This window comes from Panicum virgatum, chromosome 5N (genome assembly GCF_016808335.1).
Source record: "Panicum virgatum strain AP13 chromosome 5N, P.virgatum_v5, whole genome shotgun sequence".
NCBI lineage: Eukaryota > Viridiplantae > Streptophyta > Magnoliopsida > Poales > Poaceae > Panicum > Panicum virgatum.
The window spans coordinates 19,583,006-19,605,139 of NC_053149.1; the positions used below are offsets into that span (position 1 = coordinate 19,583,006).

Here is a 22,134-nt window from a genome sequence, read left to right on the forward strand (position 1 = left end):
GGTTAATGCCTACTATTAACCGAGGCGGTCATTTTTCATTAACCGAGATGGTTATAAAAAACCGCCTCGCAAAATCGAATAACAGAGGCAGACGTCTTAAAATACCGCCTTGGTTAATAGACATTAACCGAGGTGGTTGTTTTAACATAAACGTCTCGAAAAATATATTAGCTAAGGCGAGCGTCGTAAATCAACCGCGTCGGTTAATTTGGCCCAACCTGCTAGCCCACACTACCCATTTACGTGTGCTGACTGCCTGGGGCGAGCAGTCCGGCCTTAGGGGGTGAACTGTTTGCTAATTCAGACGTCTGAACTTTTTATGACTTCGGATGTCCGAACATTTTTTTGGACTTCGAACGTCCGAAATTTTAAAGACAGACGGTCCGCCCAGGCTATGCGGACCGTCCGCCAGCTAACCCGTGCTCTTGGATCGAAGGGGCGGACGTTCCGGCCCTATAGGACGGATGGTTTGTCATATATCTTTTGACCGAGGCCCTATAAATCTCTAGCGCTCCACGCCTGCCGCTTTCAAAGTCGCTCCCTCCCTCTCTCTCTCTCTCTCTCTCTCTCTCTCTCTCTCTCTCCCTCCCCTCCTACGCAGGGCCGGATCTGGCAGTGGACTGCAGTGGCACGGCGGCGTGCGGACTGCGGCGTCCCCCCAGGCCCTTTGGTTCACTGGTGTCGCCAACGTTGACCTCAACGGCGGTGACATCGCGGGGGTACCTTCTCCAAGAGCTCAAATGACATCACTGGGTACCTCCTCGAGCATTCCTCCTCCACAACATTGCCAGGGTGGCACAGGCTCGGCGGCGCGGATCCGATGGCGGCGGACCTGGATCCGGCCTCCCCCAGCGACGACGCGAGCGAGGCACGGCGGCGGCGGCCTCCCCCGTGGATGGGCATGGCGAGGCACGGTGGCGGCAGTGGGATCCAGCACCAATGGTGGGACGCGGCGGCTGTGGGACGATGGGCTCGGCAAGCCTGCGATGGGCTCAGCGGGCTCCTCCTTTTTTTAACTTTTTTATTTAATCAACCGAGGTGGGCACCACAATCGCCTCGGAAAATAGATCATTACCGTGACCTTAGTTTCGAGGCGGTTGGGGTTGACCGTCTCGGTTAATAGTTTTTTACTGCCTCAGTTAAGGTTTATTGCAGTAGTGTAACAGTCATCCTTTAGTTCAGGTTGGTGTATTACCAACCAGGATTAAAGGGTGATTTTTAATCCTAGTTGATGACATCAACCGGGCCTAAATCTCTCCCGTCTTCTAGCCATTGGACCCAGCTAGATTAATCCTGAGTCCAAATGTGAAGTTGTGTAGTAGGAGTTTTTGATTCCCGCTATCTAGGGTCGGAGGCGCCGAGGCACACAGTTTGCGCAAACGGTACACTGGTGTGTGTGCCAATGGTGGTTAGACCCAAAATCAGTAGAGATACAGATACCTCATCAGTATTTACGCTCCGCTAACCTTTCGCTCCGAGGCCGGCCCAGATATCAGTATTTTTTTATTTGATTATCTTATTTTGGTTAGATCATGTTACTCTCTCTGGCCCTGCATTTATCTAGTCCCTGCTCTGACAAAGTGAGATGGCCTGCACGTTCATCTGCAGCGACGCATCAGTATTTTTTTTCTTTCTTTGTCATCGGTGCAGCAGGGATCGAAGCCCTGTTGTTCAGTTGTTGATTACTTGATTTGTTATCTGATTCGCGGCCTAGTGCTCTGCGCACTCTACCTAAGCTAATAAATCCCCTTGCTTCGCGTGCGCCAATTAGCTCCTGAGCTAACAAGCTCCTGATGAGCCAGCAGCTGCCTGCTTCGCTGTCTCACGCTTGATCGCTTGCAGCTGCCCGGTGATCGACATCGATCGATCAAGGATGATGAGGGGTCGGCGGCCGTCGCTCCCTGCTCTTGTTGCCGTCCTCGTCCTCGTCGGCAGCAGCTGCTGCCGCGCGGAGACCTCGTCGTCGCCGGAGGACGAGCTGATGAGCGGCAGTGGCGGGAGGCGGCGGCGCGCGGCGTCGGTGATGGTGCCCATCACCATCCTCAAGTCCGCCGTCAGCGAGGGCGCCGGTACGTGCGTAGTATGCTACTGCATTGCTCCTGTAACCTTCATTCAGGATCGAGACAGGTTTGGCTTGAGATCGAGATCGCGGTGCTCTGAAATCAAGGCTCCAGCCTCCACCAGAAGTTGACTTTTTTAGGTTGGGAGCTGTTTGTAGCTAGTGATTGGAATCGTCCGAAGACTGATTCTCTAACTGGGGTTTCAAATTACGGTTCAGCATTGCTACTGGTGTATTTATTCTAGGTCGATTTCCTTACCAATCGGGTGGACGATGGAAGCAGCTACTGATGTTCGTAAAAGATAGAGAAGGAGAGTGTTATGAGACGTGAGAAGAATGTTATTATCATGACACTCTTCCGGCTCGATTATCTAGTTTACAGTCTTGATAACTGTGCGATGATACTAACCCACTGAGACCGGCCTTAATGGGCTGCCAAATAATATAGGTTTCCATTGACGGAAAGGAATTGGTCATGGATCAAGGAGAACAGATGCTTGAAATCATGTCAGCGAATAAAATTCATGAGGGGCATTCGCTGTGTTCGCTTGGCTGTGGCTGATGGCTGGTGTTGATTTGTTATGAGAGAACAGTACTGCTGACTGGCTGGTAGCTGGTGGCTGGTGCTGATTTAGTATGAGAGAACAGTACTGCTGGCTGGTTGGCTGACAAGCCAAACGAATAGTACTTCACTACTGAATCTGAACTGTACATCTACATATATCCATATGCAGTGTGCATGGATGGAACACCACCTGCTTACAACTTGGATCCTGGCTCTGGAGCAGGGAGCAGAAGCTGGATTGTGAACCTAGAGGTCAGTTCAATATACTATATACTTTGTTTCCCCAGAAAAAAAATTGATCCATGTACATTCTTTTTTTTTAGTGGGATCCATGTACATTCCTCATGTAAGGAAGCTAGGATTTTCTTTTCCTTGGACACTTTTTATCTTGCCCTCCACTTAAACACCTGTGAGTCTCATTCTCTTCTTCTCAAAACATTACACCATCACCATGCAGGCATGCACACATCATTCCCTTCTTCATTCTATTGATCGTCTCTTTATGGCCACTCTAGTTTGTGACTGAACTCTGAAGTAACCCCATGTCCGTAAATTAAATACACTAATATTATTTGTGCGTGTGCTCATTCCTGACCATGGAAGCTGCGCAGGGAGGCGCGTGGTGCAACATCGTCAAGACATGCCAGCTCAGCAAGGGGACCGGCCGGGGCTCCTCGGACCACATGGAGAAGGAGATCGCCTTCACCGGCATCATGAGCAGTAGCCGAGCCGTCAATCCTGGTCTGTCCCTTTTTTTTTTCCTTCTCCTGCATCGTCTCCGTCTCCGTCCATTGTTCATCTCGATGCTAGCTAGATCTCTAATCCTGAACTCCTAATAAACAAATGTATACCTGCAGATTTCTACAACTGGAACCGGGTGAAGATTCGCTACTGCGACGGTGGATCTTTCGCAGGCGATGCATACAACAAGGTGAACAAGCTTTTATTGCGAAGATTTCTGATCCTTTCTGTACCATTTCTCGTAAAAACCGTGTTCGAAACAAAGACCTTGTTTATCTAAAAGTTCAGGGAAATCTAAGTTACCATCCAATTTCGCACAACCATTTAATACATAGATATCATAAAACTATCATACAACCCATCCAAAGCCACATGATCAGTTAACTCACCTACTATCTGACTCCTATTCCATGAGTCTATTTCCATTCTCAAATTCACCTAGTAAAATATCATAGGCCGTTTAAAGTTAAGCTTCAGCTTAGTAAGTACTAATCGATTTGCTTGAGTTGATTACAGGAGGCTGGGATTTATTTCCGGGGTCAGCGCATCTGGAACGCTGTCATCAAGCACCTCCTCTCCATTGGGATGGCCTCTGCAGATCAGGTACCCCTGACCCTGAAATCTTTCTCAATTCAGCAGTCGCCTCCTCCAGCTCAATCCATCTAACTTGTGTGGATGCCGATCAATCAAACAGGTGCTGCTCACCGGCTGCTCCTCCGGTGGGCTGGCGGTGATACTGCACTGCGACCAGCTCCGCGCCTTCTTCCCGCCCGCCGCCGGCGGCCAAACCACCGTCAAGTGCCTCTCCGACGGCGGCCTCTACCTCGACGCGTACGTGTGGTTTAACCTTCCTTCCGTGATCAAATGGAGGTTTGACAGGTTTCGTATTGCTGCAGCGTGGACATCTCCGGAGGCCGCAGCTTGAGGTCCTACTTCGGCGACATCGTGGCCTTGCAGGGGATACCTCAGAGCCTGCCGGGGGCTTGCACCGCCCGTCTAGATGCCACCTCGGTGTGGGCCGCTGCCCCTCTCCTCTCGTCTCTTCTTCCTCTTCTCTCTCACAAAATTTTGTCCCTACAAACAGAAATTTTGATTGTTAAAAAAATAAAAAAACTACAAATTTTGATAGAAATCTGGATGATCATATACACAACAAAAACATTGTTTGAAGCTGCTGAATGAGTTCACTGAACCTGGAAAGCTAAATGATGCAGTGCTTCTTCCCCCAAAACATAATCAACGACATGAAGACTCCGATGTTCATCCTAAATGCAGCATACGACGTCATTCAGGTAAACATCAACTTGTACGGAGCAAACACCCACACTAGTTTATGTGTTGTTTCACTTTCACATGTTGCAAATGCTCGATCGGTCAGATATCGCTGAGCCTATCCCCGGACAGAGCTGATCCCAGCGGCTCTTGGCGAGCCTGCAAGTCCAACCGTTCAGCTTGCGACACATCCCAGATGAACTTCCTGCAAGGTTGAACTGTTATCTGTATCTGCACTCACCTTACTATAAGTAGAACTTCATGCAGCAGTGATCCGAATGCTATGAACTGAGAATACCGCGACAAACTGTAGGTTTCAGGGACCAGATGGTGTCATCTGTGCAGGGCTTCTCCCAATCCAGGAGCAACGGGTTGTTCATAAGCTCCTGCTTTGCCCACTGCCAGTCAGAGCAGCTGGGCACCTGGAACAATGTTCCAGGTCGCTCCCCCACCATTCAAAACAAGGTAACAAGTGACAACGCATCATATACGTAAGAAAATCTCTATTGAGAAGATGAATTTAAGGGGGATACAATAATTCATGTTCATCATGCTGGTGCACCAGGGGATTGCGAAATCAGTCGGCGACTGGTACTACAATCGAGCTGAAGTTAAGGCAATCGATTGCCGCTATCCATGTGACAAAACTTGCCACCACATCATGTGAGAAAGATTCACCTTTCAGTTTTGCAGTCAGCATAGGGGTTCTCGATAGGGTATCCACATTGTTTGAGAAGCAAAAGAAATGAAGACATTGGAATTCTAAAGCAGAGTCCAGGTTTCCTTCAGTTGATTCAAAAACAGACACATGCAGATCCATTCAGTGGAATACATGGAATCATGTGCCCCCGTGGTTGCTATCTGTAATTTTTGCCAGATGCCATACTACCAGCAAATGTTATCTAGATTAAAATTCTTTCTGGCTGCTCATGTTAACCCTGCAAAAGATGTGATTTCTGCCAGCAAGAATGGATTACTACATTATACAAAACCGTGGGTACAGGAACAAAACTCTTCCTATGGCAAATTCTATTTATGTACAACTACTAAATTGTGATGCTATTCATACTATGAACAGTGTGCTCAGTTGCCATGCAAAATTTGCCCGCAGGACCCACAATTCAAGTAAAAAGCTACATATTGAAGCTGTGTCCCAGTATAAGCTGCCACATTGAATTGCTCTTCACATTTCTCCTGCACTGAAATGTCAATCATCACATAGGGTGATACAGTGTAAGAGAGGGTATACACATGGAGATTGCCACCACCAAGTGCAACTTTGCACAACGCAACATTTCTCACAGGTCGATCATGATGCAGCTTGGGCAGCACCAAGTTTATTAGCACCTTTGTCCACTTCCTTTTTGGACCCCTTATTCTGGGGTTTTTCCTCTTCTTGGTTCTTCACCACTGGTTTGAACTGTTGCAAAAGAAAGAATGAATGGAACCATAAGGTATCTGGGCAAGTATATTGAAGAGTAAAAATTAATCATACCAGAGTCTGCTAGGTCTACAAAAAATAGGCATGTGAAAGATGAATAAATATGTGGATTGCATGTGCAAAAAAGTATGCAATCAGGCAAAATCATGATACTTCACAGTACAAGATGGTCCACTAGCTAAAACATCACATTACTTATTGTTTGTAGATCTAGCTGACAGTAAAGAGGGTCTGTTGATTAAACCCAAGAAAACATCATGCAAGGGAGCTGTAGTCACATGACTCCTAACTAACTGGTTGAAATGCTACTTAAAGTGATCAAAATATAGCATTCTCAAAGAGAGGATATTTTTTGGGAGGGTGAACGAAGTACCTGATATACTGAATAAATAACATTTCTCCGGATTTGAGCCATCATGTCCAAGAACAGGTTGTATCCCTCAAGTTTGTACTCAATAAGGGGATCTCGTTGGGCATAACCCCTTAAACCAACAGCTTGTTGCACAAACTTTAGTGCCTGCAGGTGTTCTTTCCAGAGCCTATCAATATTGCTTAAAATTAGGAACCGCTCAGCTTCTTTCATCAAGCTAGGAGCTTGCTTCTCCACAATTTCCTGACACAAAGCACAAAATTTATGGAATGAGGAATGACATGTCACTATTCTCCGCACTCCTGATATAACAGGTTATTAGTTCACTAAATCTGTTATAGTCCCAAACATCATTTCAGAGAAAATAGCCTCTGATATTTGAACTGAAGAGTTTTACACAGTTTGAAAGATGAAACACACTTGGACATTTAGACACGTGAATAGACTTCCCAGAAAGGAAAAGGTATAGCTCAAAAAAGTTCAGACTACTGTCATGCTCGTAAGCTGGACTTGTTCTAAACAAGAATTTACATTTCAAAAACAGAAGACTTGGTGTCATTAGATTATCTATTGTTGTTAGATCTAGCTATGTTTTCTGCTGAGATTTGGTTTTACCCCTTTAACTAATAAGAAGCATAGATAAACTGATACGAGCAATTCAGAATGTATTAAATGCAATTCCTGCTTAAACTTTCACTTTGTTTGTATGAAATATTTTGCATTAAGACTCTGATAATCTTTCAACCAAGTGATTGCACTTTTCATGAAAGCCAGAAGACAAACAACTAACAGTTTTTTTGGAAGTATGCTTCACGTCCTCACTTACGAAGATACTCCCGCAAATCCTCATAGCTTGAAGTTTTGCTCTCCAACAATTCTGGTGTCAAGTCATCCTAAAGATAGCAATACCTAGCAGAAAAGAAACAGATAACACTATAAAGGAGGTGGCAGTACATCGGTCAGTAGAGCCCAAAGATTTAATTCATCAAATACATATGCATTATGAGCGTATGTACTTTCTGAAAAACTCACTGCTGTAGTTTAGCTATAAGCTTGCTGAGCTCCCAATTTTCCTTTGGAGTATCAGGGCCTATATTTGCCTGCCAACAAGAGAGAAGCATTTTCTAGCATTAGGACTTCAGGTAATAAAAAGGTATAAATCTCAGCTTTAATATTTGAAGATAACTGTCAGATGGTCATCATAACTAACCTCTAATATGTCATCCATTGTTAATTCAGGATATTCCACAATAAGCGACTCAAGACTATCAGAAGCAAGGGCACGTCTTCTTTCTGCATATACACGATCTCTCTGGCTATTCAACACCTCGTCATACTCAAATAATTGCTTCCTGATGTCAAAAAAGTAGTTCTCAACTTTCCTCTGAGCTTCATCTAGGGCCCTTGTTAACATTTTTGATTCAATAGGAAGATCCTCAACTCTGAAGGCTTGCATCAGACCCTAAACGAAAATTAAATGTTATTTAGATTTATTATTGTCTCACAAGAAATAAGTCATGCCAAGAGTACATCTCGAAGCAGCAAGCAAATGTTAGCGAGTAAAACAGTAATTTTGGCTATATGAGACACATTCATACAGGCTTACACAGGTGCATTACAATATTTGTAGGAGTATTTTCGCTACAAAGCAGCCAGTTTATAGTTGGTAGAAGGATCTGGAGCAAAACACACTTGGACCCATGATTGGTACTAAAATTATGTTATTATCATATTCTATCCTTCGAAAACTTATATTCCATTCCAAGGTTGTATATAAAGTATCCATAATTGTCCAAAAAAATGACATGCAACTGAATACAGGCATTCAACTTTGTCAGAAGCATTTAGTAAAGTGCAATCAATATCACCATAAAGATGGGAATACTAAAGGAAGGGCTTTTGAATGCAATATTGTACTAATGTACTTTTGCACAGTGCAGCCACTGATATTTTCTCATGCAAACCAGGTATAGAACTAGAGAAATAACACAACCTGTATCCTGTCACCTCCAAAGATCCGAAAGATATTATCTTCAAGACTAAGAAAGAAGCGAGAGCTTCCAGGATCCCCTTGCCTGCCACTTCGACCTCGGAGCTAAACCAGAAAGAGAAAGCAATTTAATCTTCAATCATGCTCACATTCTCAGCCATGATTGTAACAAACAGATATTTAATTTGATATAAGCTTTGCACAAACTAAAAACATGTATCATTGGGCTTTGCCATGAAAGATAACGCCATTGCATTTTTCTTTTTATAACTTATAACATCATTGTAAGGCTGACTGGTACTGGTTACATCTAGCTTAGGACAAATACACTAGCAATCCCTACTTTACATAGTAACAGCAATAGCTTCAATATCATATTACCTGATTGTCAATTCTGCGTGATTCATGGCGCTCTGTCCCTACTACATGAAGCCCACCTGCTGTAATGACCTGAATTAAAAAAATAATGGTCGCATGAGCATTATGCATTATTCAATAGCAACAGATGGAGGGTTGAATTTTTTTTAATTTGCAATATAACCTTCTTCTTTTCCTCCTCTGTGTAGACTTTATATTCATCTACTATCTTCATAAATGCATTTCTCAAATTTGCTATTACGTCATCACGTGTTGGTCCCTGACATATAAAGAAACACGGTTAAGTCACCGAAGAGACAAAAAGGTTTTAACAGAATACCTTCACTAAAATTTATATTAGTCAAAAACAGTTTCGCTATTTATATACCAATATAGGGGGTTGAATAGTGTTAATCGTGCCATATAAGAACATCCTGCAGCTTGAACAGATTCTTAAAATAAGCCTGGAAGCTATTGTAAAATTCATATATGTTTATTCCAGTCTTTATTTCAGGATCAGGAACAATTTTCTTTGTTGCCTCCAATCATTCACATTTCTGGACATGTAATGTTGACATTCCAATGTGCTGTGAAGGCTGATATTTTAAAAGCTGAATCGTAAATATACCAAGATTTTTAACATAAAAAACATAAGAGACTCAAGGAAGAATGATAAATAAACTATAACATGATAGAATCGTAAATATGACAAGATTTTTCAGATATATGATATTGTTATGTATCACCAACGCACAGGCAGATATACAAGATACCGCATGCAGAAAATCAGATGGTGTTCCCCTAATATGTTTTCTAAATCATGCCGCAAGAGAATAATCTGGGGTTGATGCTAAGGAATCAGATCAAATGTTGCTTAAACATTTGCCATTCCTTACCAAATTCAATAAACACAAACTAAGATTCCACTTTTTATGATTGTTTAAATAGGCCTACCTTCTCACATGAGTAGGACAACCGCTCTTCTGCTTCCAGCTCAGATAATGATTTCTCTCCCCATTCTTTAACAGCCACTTCAACAGCATCTTTGACAGATGATAATGTTTCTTTTGAAAGTTCACATGGGAACAAGCTTTCGTTTGTCTGATGAGAATATGTGCAATAAGTCATTTGTTCAATTTTGTAACAAATTATTCCATAATACAACTATCTGATGCAAAAGTTCCAGAATACGAGAACAGCACATGCTGGCTCATGTTACTACTGAACATATAGCTCAATCTACCTTCCATGTCTTTCTTGGTGGCATCTGCTTCTTTGATACAATGACACCATCTATTGGATTGACAACTCTGCAATATTCAGAACCAAAAGAGTGCATAAGAAAACCTAAGCTCTTAAATAAAACTGTGAGGGTTATATTCAGTTACACATGTATGCTGGAATAATGTGTGCCTATAGGAGCATAGGCTTCCCAAAGAAGTCTCTTGCAAAGACATGGTAGTTCCATGGTAGCTTCTAATTCAAGGTAATGAAATCTGTCTAGCTATGGTTTTGAACTTTAAAATGGTATAGAAATCAGAACCTTTGCCAAGACTATAATAAAAGCAAACACATACAGGAGGGTGGCTGGGTTGCAGCGGCTGCTTTGGCCTATGGGTAAGAGAATAGACTACATTGGTTGATTGAAAGAGAGACAGCCCTCCTCTCTCTCTCAAGAAAGAAACATATCTGTAAGATTATAGGTGTAAATCACAACTCAATCTCTCTTTACAAATATAGTGATAGACTTATTTTGAAATAAACATAGGCTAACTTTTAGAAGTTCATACAGCACCACAGCTACAGAACCAAGTTTTGTTGCTCAGGAGCGCAGTTCCACTGCAGATAACAACTACAGTGTCCTGTAACTAGATGGCAGTATTTTGTAAGGCTTAGAGTATGTCATCACAAGAGAAATGTCAAGCAAGTATATAGAACAGTATAGCTTCCCCATGTGTTCTGTAGGTTAGAATCTTCTTATATTGGTTCCATACATTCCAATAAACCGTTGTTAACAAACGAATGGACAACTTATATATGTCAATCTACTAATATGTAACTTCTCCTAATTCACTGGAAATAACAGGCACATAAGGAACTCAGCTAATGGATCAAATATGCACTGAAGCCATTTATTGGTATACCTGCAGAATACTACTGGATTCTGACAAAGAATATCAATACCTTGGCATAAGGATCTCACGCAACTTCAACCTGGCCATGAATTCTGCATTGCCACCAAGGATAATATCAGTTCCACGTCCTGCCATGTTGGTGGCAATTGTCACAGCACCAAGGCGTCCACTCTGAGCGACGATTTCTGCCTCCCTCTCAACATTCTCTGGCTTAGCATTCAGGACCTTCGATAGAAATTGCACAGACAAAATAAATATTAGATGGCTTTGGACACCTTAGGATAAAAATTTAAAGCATGTTACTAGTTACAGATAATTTTCTTTCAAATAGTTTCCTTTTATTCATTGCCTTCCTGTGAAAGATGGAAATCAATTTATTCAAGAACTTGAGTGAAATATTTCAGGGACAAAAGGTATAAATCTTCCTTAGCTGCAAAGCAGTAGCGTCGATGTCGAGCAGATAAATTTGCCATAAAATAATTACTGCTATAAGCGTATAATAGAGTAGCATTCTAGATTATTATCTAATGGAGTCAAGGAAGACAGAAATTGAAGTTCTGTTTTGTATTAATTCAGAAAGACATTTTTTTCTGAGTTAGTTTTGTTCTGTTTTCATATAGTTATGTACACAACATGTTAAAAGATGATATATAGTCATTCCACACTAGACTAGAACTTAGGTCAATTATCAAAAGAAAATTTTCTGTGAGCACTGAGCATCAAGGACAGCATTCCTGGATTTTTTTTTCTCGAATACGCAGGAGAGCTGCATCAACAACATCAACAAAGCCTTTTAACGCAGGAGAGCTGTGTATCATTATATTGATAGAAGAAAAGAGTCCTACATAGACCCGACACACCCCACACAAACCCTAAAAGAGCATTCCTGAATGGAAACCAAAGGATTTATTATTGTTAATGAAACTAACAGGAATACCTCATGAGAAATGCCAGCTTCACGCAATTGTTCTGATAAAGATTCACTTTGCTCAACACTAGTGGAACCAACAAGCACAAGACGCCCAACTTTATTCATTCTCGATATCTCCACAAGAACAGCACGCCATTTTCCATTTGTTGCTCTAAAAACAACATCTGAGTCGTCCTGCAACGAAAGAAGTAAAATCAACCTTCCACAGAAAATGAGGTTCAAAGGAAACGAACTAAGACAGATCCTTAACTTTCACAACAATTTAAATGATTATCTTTTTTGAACGAACAACACTTGACGACTGCATTTCTATCTATATAGCAGAAAAATACAAGGTTATATCCCTGGGAGGACATAACCAGGCAACAAAAAACAAACACGATTTAAATGATTATCACAATAATAAATGCAAATACCTTCCGTATCATTGGCTTGTTTGTTGGAACGACAGTGACTTTTAGTTTATAGATGCTCTCGAACTCCTGGCTCTCTGTAGCTGCAGTTCCAGTCATGCCAGAGTTTGGGAAACTGCCACAAAAGTATATTAGTTTCTTGAGAAAGTAACAGATTCAACATAGAATAAAGAAAAGAAAAGGTGGAAGTTATTCATCCACCACACTGAGACCACTATAAAATAAAGGCTCAGCAATGGTTAGTGGTCATTAGAGTTAAAACGGTATTATAAACGAATATGTTGGTGGATGAGTTTATTTTCCTATGTAGATGTTTAAAATCGGAGGTTTCAATCAAATGAATTGTCACTTGCCTTAAGAAAGAAGTTTTGGTAACTTATTGATGCCAGAGTTATTGTTTAATTTTGTATAGGTACACCTTTTGCTTCAATTGCTTGATGGAGACCGTCACTCCATCGCCTGCCCTGCCAAAAATATCGAAACCTCAAATGTGAAAGTTAGACTAGTGAGCTATTTTTCTCGAACATGCAGGCTAGCAAACTAGTGGGATTGATCTTGAAACATCTATCTTCACATGTTACAAATAAACTTAGGCAGAGAAACCTTGCACCCAGAGCATAAAATGTGATGGCATTTATGCAAAACTTACACTTGCCTACCCAATTCCCCTACCCTCCCCCTCTTCTTAAGTTTGCATGGTACATGTGTACCTCGGTAGGAGTGAACTCACATGGCGTAACGCTAGTTCAAAGGAAAGCTCTTTTAGTTGGACCCTGATATACCAGTGAACCAGTCAAGGTTTTCCACTAAAGAATACAGCAAGTAACGAAAAAAAACTTATCTATAGGTATCAAAGAATTGCTTGAGAGTTGAGACCTGAACATGAATACACTGAGCACAGTCTGATGAAGTTACTAGAATAAAACACTATGCACTCATTGGTTTAGGACTTTACGTCATATGGACACTCACCGCCATAACTCTGCCAGTGAACTCATCCACAATAAGCACTTCCTTGCTACGAACTATGTAATTGACATCTCTAAGAAAAAGCTCCTTAGCTTTGATTGCATTTAGAACGTATGAAGCCCACTGTTCACGAGGATCGTATAGATCATTTATGTCCAGTATTTCTTCAGCGTCAGCATAGCCTTGCTCTGTAAGTAAAACAAAAATCATATTCTAGTAAATTAGAACGTATGAAGCCCACTGTTCTCTGCTTTTCATCAACCTGAAGAAATAATCATTTATAAGAGGGAAAACCATATTCTAGTAAATTAGGAATAAACAAAAATAAGGGCAAGCAAATAGAAAATCAGGCTAGAACACATGGGACTTCAAAAATATCGAAAGTGTGAAGCCATATAACTTTACGTAATCAATCCAACGATGATTGAATATCCATCCAGAAGTGGTTTAACAGGGTTAAAATTAGTTTATTGCTCACAGTGTAATGAATGTCTCGCTCAAAAGCTTCAGCTATCTTTGCCGCTTTGTAATACCGATCACTTGGCTTTTCAGCTAGGCCTGATATTATAAGTGGGGTTCTTGCTTCATCAATAAGAATTGAATCAACTTCATCTATCACACAGTAACTGAAGTTCCTCAAGACAAGCTCATCTACAGTCTGCAATAATGAAAACTCAGTTAATTACATATAGATCTGGTAATCCATGTTCGTTCATGGATAAAGGAAATTGACACTTCCACCCCTTAAGGTGCAAACATGCACATATGATCTACACTAATGAAAACAAAGAATTTCCAACAGAGGAAAACACATACCATTGCAAGGTTATCTCTTAGATAATCAAAGCCAAGCTCACTGTTTGTGACGTAAGTAATATCACATGAGTAATTTTCCCTCCTCTGCTCAGGTGTCATGTTCTCTGTCAAATTAAAGAGTGAGACTCTGTTCAAGAAAGCATCACTAGCAAACAAAGAAACAGAACCAATATATGACGCCTCAATAAGAAAAAAAAAAACGTAATCCAAATGCTAGTTCGGCTAGGACATATAAAGGCACATGATAGTGCATGAAAGCATATGCTATAACTCAGAATGATAATAACCAAGTTGAATATTCATAGTAGGAGTTGTGAGGTTTTGCATGGTTCAGACAAGCCATCATCTTGGCTTATGCAATTTCATTTTTTTTAAAAAAAAAGATACATGCTGGTACTTCCATCAACCCTTTTCACCTGCTAGAGCACATATTGGTAAAGAGGCATCCTTAACTTATGTTTTTAATATTAAGGTGGAAAATGAAGTTACTGAACTATATGGGCAATTGGAGATGGCACAAACAGCAGTAATGAACAATGTGGTGTGATGACATACGTTGAATTAAGCCAACCTGCAGTCCTAGAAATCGGGGAACTTGACCAACCCATTCACAATCACGTCTTGCAAGATAATCATTTATGTTAGGAATATCAAGACCCATACACTATAGGCCCATATGGCCCATGTACTTATCTTCTTCATATAGACAACAGAGCTACTGCTCTTCTCTCTCTCTCATTCGATTCTCCATCCAAGGTCTGTAACATGGAATCAGAGCAGGTTGGGTTAGGGCTAGGTTAGCCCACCCGAGATCCACTGTTCACCTCCGCCGGCGGTCGTCCAACGGCCGTCTGCTATCCGCCGTTGCGGATCTGAGCGTTGCGGGCCGCCAGGTATCCATTTGGCCTGCTGCAGCCGCTCGCTCGCCCGTCCGCCCGCCTGTCGCGACACTCCTGGTCGCCGCCTGTCGTGGCGTCCGTCCCCGCCGGCTCGTCCTCCCTCCGCCGCCGTCGCGGCCCCTCCACCGCCGCCCGTAGCGACCCCTCCTCCGCCGCAGTCGTGGCCTCTCCATCCACGGCTGCCTGCGCCTGTCCGCGCTCGCCCCTGTTCGCCGCCATCGCGGCTTCCGCCCGCCCGTCTTCTTCTGCTGGTGCTGCTCTGCTCTGCTAGTGTTCTGCAGAAAGGAAAGGGGGAGGTGCTCTGCTCTGCTGTGCTGCAGAGAAGGTCCCTTGTTGTTGTCTTTGGAGACTGCAGGTCATCTTCTCTGCTATTGAGGTCCCCAGCTCTTTGTTGCAGTAAGTGTTTTCAGTACTTCAACATGTCAGATTCAACCAATACAATTGCTATTGCAGCTGCTTCAGATTACATTGCCCCGGAAACTTGGTTTTTGGATTCAGGGGCTTCTTTCCATGTGACATCCGACAGGTCCAAATTGGTAGCATGTAAGCCTGTCACTGATGGTAGTTCTATCAATACAGCCAATGGTACAGCTTGTCATGTTACTCATCAGGGTTCTCTTCAGTCTCCTCATTTCTATATACCTGATATTTCCTGTGTACCTCAGCTAACTATGAATCTTCTATCAGTGGGTCAAATAGCTGATATGAACTGCTTTGTTGGATTTGATGAGTCATCTTGCTTCATTCAGGACCGTCAAACAGGGAATGTGATTGGGACTGGTCATCGCCGTAGGGATTCTTCTAATCTCTATGTTTTGGATACCTTATGTCTTCCTTCTTCCGCTGCCCGTGCGTCGTCAGCTGTGTCATCATCAGCTTCATCTTTTGCCAAGTGGCACCATCGTCTTGGTCACCTTTGTGGGTCTCGATTGTCTACCTTAATTCATCAGGGACATCTAGGTCATATTCCTATTGATCCTAGCTTTCATTGCAAGGGTTGCAAGCTTGGGAAACAAGTACAACTCCCATATTCCAGCAGTACTTCGCATTCTGTTAGACCTTTTGATCTTATTCACTCAGATGTCTGGGGTCCTTCACCTTTTGCTTCCAAGGGTGGTCACAGTTACTATGTCATTTTCATTGATGACTATTCTCGATACACCTGGATCTATTTTATGAAACATCGATCCCAACTGTGTTCTATTTACCAGTCCTTTGCTCGCATGGTACACACTCAATTCTCCACTGCTGTTAGAGTTTTTCGTTCTGATTCTGGAGGTGAATACTTGTCTTCAGCTTTTCGCTAGTTTCTCACCTCCGAGGGCACGCTTGCTCAGCTCTCCTGTGCAGGTGCTCATGCTCAAAATGGTGTTGCTGAACGTAAACACCGCCATCTTATCGAGACTGCTCGCACACTTCTCATTGCATCTTTTGTTCCTTCTCATTTTTGGGGAGAAGCTATCTCTACTGCTGTTTATCTTATTAATCGGCAACCTTCCTCCAAACTTGATGGAAAATGTCCTGGTGAGGTTCTTTTTGGTATACCTCCTAACTATGACCATCTCCGAGTTTTTGGGTGCACATGCTATGTCTTACTTGCACCTCGTGAGCGAACTAAGTTGACTGCTCAGTCCGTTGAATGTGTTTTTCTAGGTTATAGTCCCGAGCATAAGGGTTATCGTTGCTATGATCCTTCCTCTCGTCGCATGCGTATCTCTCGTGATGCAACATTTGTTGAGAATCGTCCTTTCTTCTACAACCCTTCTACTCAGTCCTCATCTTCTTCCATAGAGTCCACATCATTTCTTTTTCTTCCTCCTATTTCATCTAGTGATGCTACCATAACACCACCACCACCACCACCTCCTCCTCCTCCTCCTCGTATGACCCGATACAAGCCGCCGCCACCACCGCCAACTCCACCACCTCCACCATCATTTCCTCATCCCACACATGTATCTCTAATATCTAAACACCAACCTCATCGTTCACCCACACCATCACCTCCTCGCCATCCTCCCATCGCAAATATAGCTCTTCCTTTATCGAAACATCAACGATATCTCTGCCAATATTGATGAGTCATGTGCTATCTCTGATGAGTTACAGGCTGGTCCACGATATAATCTACGGGATCGCACTACTATTGAGCCTCCTGACAAGTTGGGATTTCCACGTATGAGTGCTGTTATTGTTGAGCCATCCACTTATCAGGAAGCTTCTTGTATTCCAGAATGGCAGCTTGCTATGTCCGAAGAGTTTGCTGCTCTTGATCGTACAGGCACTTGGGATATTGTTCCATTACCGTCACATGCGGTACCCATTACATGTAAGTGGGTGTTTAAAATCAAGACCAAGTCCGATGGTTCTGTTGAGAGATATAAGGCACGTCTTGTTGCCAAAGGGTTCCAACAGATTCAGGGACGAGATTATGATGAGACATTTGCCCCTGTTGCTCATATGACTACTGTTCATACTTTGATTGCAGTGGCTGCCATTTCTTCTTGGCGTATCTCTCAGATGGATGTTCATAATGCTTTTCTTCATGGTGGCTTGCATGAGGAAGTTTATATGCAGCCACCCCCAGGTGTTGATGCTCCTTCAGGATATGTTTGTCGACTTCGTCGTGCTTTATATGGCCTTAAACAAGCTCCTCATGCTTGGTTTGAGCGTTTTGTTACTGTGGTTCGGGCTGCTGGTTTTTCCCCTAGTGATCATGATCCTGCCTTATTTATTCATCTCTCTCCATGTGGACGTACTTTGCTACTTTTATATGTTGATGATATGTTGATAACAGGAGATGATGTGGAATATATTTCTCAGCTGAAGCATCAGCTTAGTGAGCAATTTCATATGTCTGATTTGGGTCCTCTCAGCTATTTCTTAGGAATTGAGGTAATACATTCTACAAAGGGATATTATCTTTCTCAGTCCAAATACATACAAGATCTTATTGCTCGGTCTGGTATTACTGATAATCGGACGGCTGCTACACCTATGGATCTTCACCTGTAGCTTCGCCCTAATGACGGTACACCTCTTGAGGATCCCTCTCGATATCGGCATATTGTGGGCAGCCTTATTTATCTCACTGTTACTAGACCTGATATTGCTCATGCAGTCCATATTCTCAGTTAGTTTGTGAGTGCTCCTACTTCGGTTCATTTTGGACATTTGATTCGTGTGTTGAGATATTTACGGGGGACATCATCTCAGTGTTTGCTCTATGCTCGTGATAGTCCGCTTCAGCTTCATACTTACTCAGACTCTACTTGGGCGAGTGATCCAACAGATCGTCGTTCTATCACAGGTTATTGCATTCTTCTTGGCTCTTCTCCTCTTGCATGGAAGTCTAAGAAGCAGGCAGCTGTATCTCGATCCAGTACAGAGGCAGAACTTAGAGCCCTTGCCACTACCACTTCAGAGATTGTATGGCTTCGATGGTTGTTACATGATTTTGGTATTTCTTGTGATGCTCCCACACCTCTTCTTTGCGATAATACTGGAGCCATACAGATTGCTAATGATCCAGTGAAGCATGAACTTACAAAGCATATTGGTGTGGATGCCTCATTTACGCGATCTCACTGTCATCAGAAAACAATTGATCTTCAGTATGTACCGTCAGAACTGCAATTGGCAGACTTTTTCACCAAAGCACAAACTCGGGAGCAGCATCGGCTTCAGTTACTCAAACTCAATGCTTCAAATCCTCCGTTTCCGCCTTGAGTTTGAAGGGGGGTGTTAGGAATATCAAGACCCATACACTATAGGCCCATATGGCCCATGTACTTATCTTCTTCATATAGACAACAGAGCTACTGCTCTTCTCTCTCTCTCATTCGATTCTCCATCCAAGGTCTGTAACAATTTACAGTGACAACATGCACTCCCTTCCCACTCAAAGCATTTAAGTATGCTGGCAGAATAGCCACAAGCGTCTTCCCCTCTCCTGTCTTCATTTCTGCAATCTCCCCCTTGTGAAGAACCATGCCACCAATCAACTGAACATCAAAAGGACGAAGGCCTAGAACTCTCTTGGAAGCCTCCCTCACAACAGCAAATGCTTCCTGCAGAACCAGTAACGAAAACTGCATCTTGAGATAGCATTCTACAGGAGCTGCCATGCTTAACATGTCTTAGATCATCTTATAGTGGCTAATGAAAAGTAACGGTGAGCTACTCTATTTACTTATCTCTCTGAAAGTTGCAGCTTAAATACATAACGCCAATGAAGAATTTCACTTCTTGCTTGGTCATCAAGAGCAGTTTCTGTGCCCCCAGGGGTACGTGCCCCCGCATCTTGCTTGGCGTCCAATGCAAAAGTAATGGTGAAGATTCATGCTATGAAAATTAACGGTATCTAACGGAGGTAAACAGCATGCAAGAGTATCTTTCTCACTGGTCACGGGCAGCGGGCAGCTCACCATCTCGATTCTCTGATTTCTCTCTCCCATCCCATCATGTGTTGTCTCTCTCACCTCTCATGGTCACGGGCAGCTCACCTTCTCCATTCTCCCTCCCATTTCTCCCTCCCATCATGTATTATTTCTAATTAGATGCAATCAGTCTGATAAGGTTTTGTTGCTTTAATTTCTCGGTAAGCATGCAGTGAGAATATGGCACAACCCATGATTTGGTGTTTTTTTTCCTACGATTTCTCTCTCTTTTCTATTTCTTGAGCTGAATGTTTTCTGGTTACATATCAGACTGAAGAAATGTTGTTGGGTTTATTCCAAAAAAACTCTGCTTTTTTGTCAGATTGTTAATCATGTTATGCACAAACAGAAGTGAGATCTTACGATCTGACACGGTCTGACACACTGAGTCAGATTGTTGGTGGGCTTGACTCGATTCAGATTAGTTTTTTTTTAAAGTGTATATTCAAACTGACAAAACAATATATGTACATTAGATATGGTAGAAACTGTTTCAAGATAAAATGCTAGTAACCATTTGGACAGATCGCCCACTTGCTGGAAATCAATTTGAACAGAAGCTATTTTCCCAACAAACCAATACAAGAGTAGTAACAGTATTGTGTCAGATTGTTGAATGATTTGGATTAGATTTTTCTGAGTCTAGATTGGAGTTTATATTCAATTTGGACCGAACCTATTTTTAAAATAAAAATTGCTTTCGCTATAAAGTTTGGACATAAGCTATTTTCTATGTAAATCAATGTGAAACAACAAGTTGGAGCGTGCCATAGCATTATAGCACCAGGAGAATAGAGAACGGAACAACAACAGAACAACAAAACACCATGAGTGTACTGACGCAAAGAAAGCTAACGGAGCCTAACGGCGCTGGGTGAGGGCACCTGCCCACGGGGGCATGAAGTATTTTCCGCTTGGTCATCTAGGCCGTGTTTAGATGTCGTAAAGGCAAAACGCAAATTTTTTGTAAATCGCTTGCATGGTGTACTAAATGTAGTCGAAAAATAAATCGCATTATAAAAATGGACTGTAAATCGCGAGACGAATCTAATGAGCCTAATTAGGACGTGATTAGACACTAAATTGCTAAAGTAATGCTACAGTAAACATGCTCTAATGATGGATTAATTAGGCTCATTAGATTCGTCTCGTAGTTTACATACGAGATCTATAATTAGTTTTGTGATTAGTCTACATTTAATACTTCAAATATTGAAGATTCCCTGACAAAAACGCAAAATGCAAAGTGATCTAAACACACCCCTAATTGGTCAGTGAAGTTTTTGTTCAGAGATAAATTTTCAAATACATCAAGCTTCTCCATTCTCATGAGCAAAATGGATCAATTACATGTCAAGGGTGTATGTTGAACTTCACGTTGCCAGATGTTGTTCCTATCATTACACAAATTACCATTCAATATCTACTTTACTTTTATTAGGTGCAGTTTACTTTTATTAGGTGCTACTGCTATATTCAATAGCTGTCCCTGTGTGCCCAAGTGCGGTTTTTTCCTGTTCTAGTTGTTTGGTGTATGTACAGCTACAGCCGTGTTCCTGTTACCCCACGATCGGATTCGAGAATAATTGAAGGCAAAGTTTTCAGTGCTAATATACTTCAGTGACTCAGAAAGTCGAACTAATTTTGTTGCTGTTAGCTAACAGAAATGCATGGTTTTTCCAGTTCCTCTTTAAAACATATATTCACGATTGCATAGTGCATACTGCAACATTGCAGTTTAAAACACCGTACACATGATCGCAGGCTGCAAATATGGTAATGTGGTCAATTTGATGTCAATTTTGACACTTATACTGAAAGCATTCGATGCGAGAGTCCGTAACATTTGGGTACGTACGGGGAGGAGGAAGTCAAGGGACTCTCCGGCGCGCGCCCGCTCCTGGAGCGCGGCAGTGCGCGCTCGCAGGTCGGCGTCGGAAAGCGCGGAGACCTCGGGCTCCATGGCGTTGATGCGCGCCACGGTGTCCGCGTACTTCTTCCGCGTCGACTCCCCGTCGTCGCGGCCACCGCCGCCGAATACGCCGCCCAGAAAACCCCCCACGCGCGCCACGTGGGAGCCACCATCCCGGCGCCCCTGCATACCCCAGCCCCGCCGGGTGGGGTGGAACTGAACCCGGAATCCGCCGCAGCCCCCAGCGAGAGGCGAGGAGAGGCCGGTGGCCGACGAAGGGTGGGGAAAGCGCAGTGAGGGGGCGGCGGCCGCCGAGGCGTGAGGCGCCATGGCCATGGCGCACGCTGGATGGCTTCTCTCCGGCGCGGTGGCGGCAGTGGCGCGCACGGCGACAAGCCGCCGCGTGCTCTGGGTGGTGGGTAACGGCTGGGGCGTGGCTGTGGAGTGTGGACGGAGGTGAAGCGGCCGATGGATAAGGAAGTGGGTGGGCCGTGGGCCAAGCCCATCGTCAGTTGAGCCCATATATGTAATAGAGGGGGAAGGAGGGTTGGTTGGTAACGTGGACTGGGCTAGACCGGCTTGGATTTACGAAGACGCTTTGCTCTTCCTAGGTCCAAGCCCCAGACCTACCCCGAAGCTAAGCTTCAAACTTGAATGAACCCGCCAAATCTCGTAAGTCGTAATTGCCCGTGACCATGGAATTCAGTTTTTTTAAGACCATGGAATTCAGATTTAGAATTTTGGATTTACCAGATACGCAGAAAACCTGGACGAAACCATGCGAGAATAGTAAAAAATCAAACTGGAAAAGCCGAATCCAGTATG

At 43.1% G+C, this 22,134-nt stretch overlaps 1 protein-coding gene and 1 pseudogene across 2 annotated transcripts; one reads left to right on the forward strand and one right to left on the reverse strand.

Moving 5' to 3' along the window:
- Positions 1 to 1,758: 1,758 nt before the first annotated feature.
- On the forward strand, positions 1,759 to 5,688 carry LOC120676192 (pectin acetylesterase 3-like). Its single transcript, XM_039957425.1, has 11 exons — positions 1,759 to 2,069; positions 2,794 to 2,876; positions 3,236 to 3,365; positions 3,482 to 3,555; positions 3,882 to 3,968; positions 4,060 to 4,196; positions 4,262 to 4,376; positions 4,580 to 4,657; positions 4,744 to 4,849; positions 4,951 to 5,102; positions 5,203 to 5,688. Exons 1-11 carry the CDS (start codon positions 1,874 to 1,876, stop codon positions 5,302 to 5,304), a joined length of 1,260 nt encoding a protein of 419 aa, XP_039813359.1. The 5' UTR covers positions 1,759 to 1,873; the 3' UTR covers positions 5,305 to 5,688.
- On the reverse strand, positions 5,565 to 21,743 carry LOC120676193 (annotated as a pseudogene). Its single transcript, XR_005675711.1, has 21 exons — positions 21,256 to 21,743; positions 18,830 to 19,028; positions 14,615 to 14,695; positions 14,060 to 14,163; positions 13,722 to 13,901; positions 13,487 to 13,505; positions 13,247 to 13,446; positions 12,628 to 12,738; positions 12,278 to 12,389; positions 11,868 to 12,035; positions 10,980 to 11,155; positions 10,039 to 10,105; positions 9,750 to 9,896; positions 8,980 to 9,075; positions 8,820 to 8,888; positions 8,442 to 8,543; positions 7,659 to 7,910; positions 7,481 to 7,548; positions 7,228 to 7,357; positions 6,452 to 6,691; positions 5,565 to 6,057 (listed from the first exon to the last, which is right to left on the reverse strand). The product of XR_005675711.1 is annotated as a protein translocase subunit SECA1, chloroplastic-like (transcript).
- Between the last annotated feature and the right edge of the window lie 391 nt (positions 21,744 to 22,134).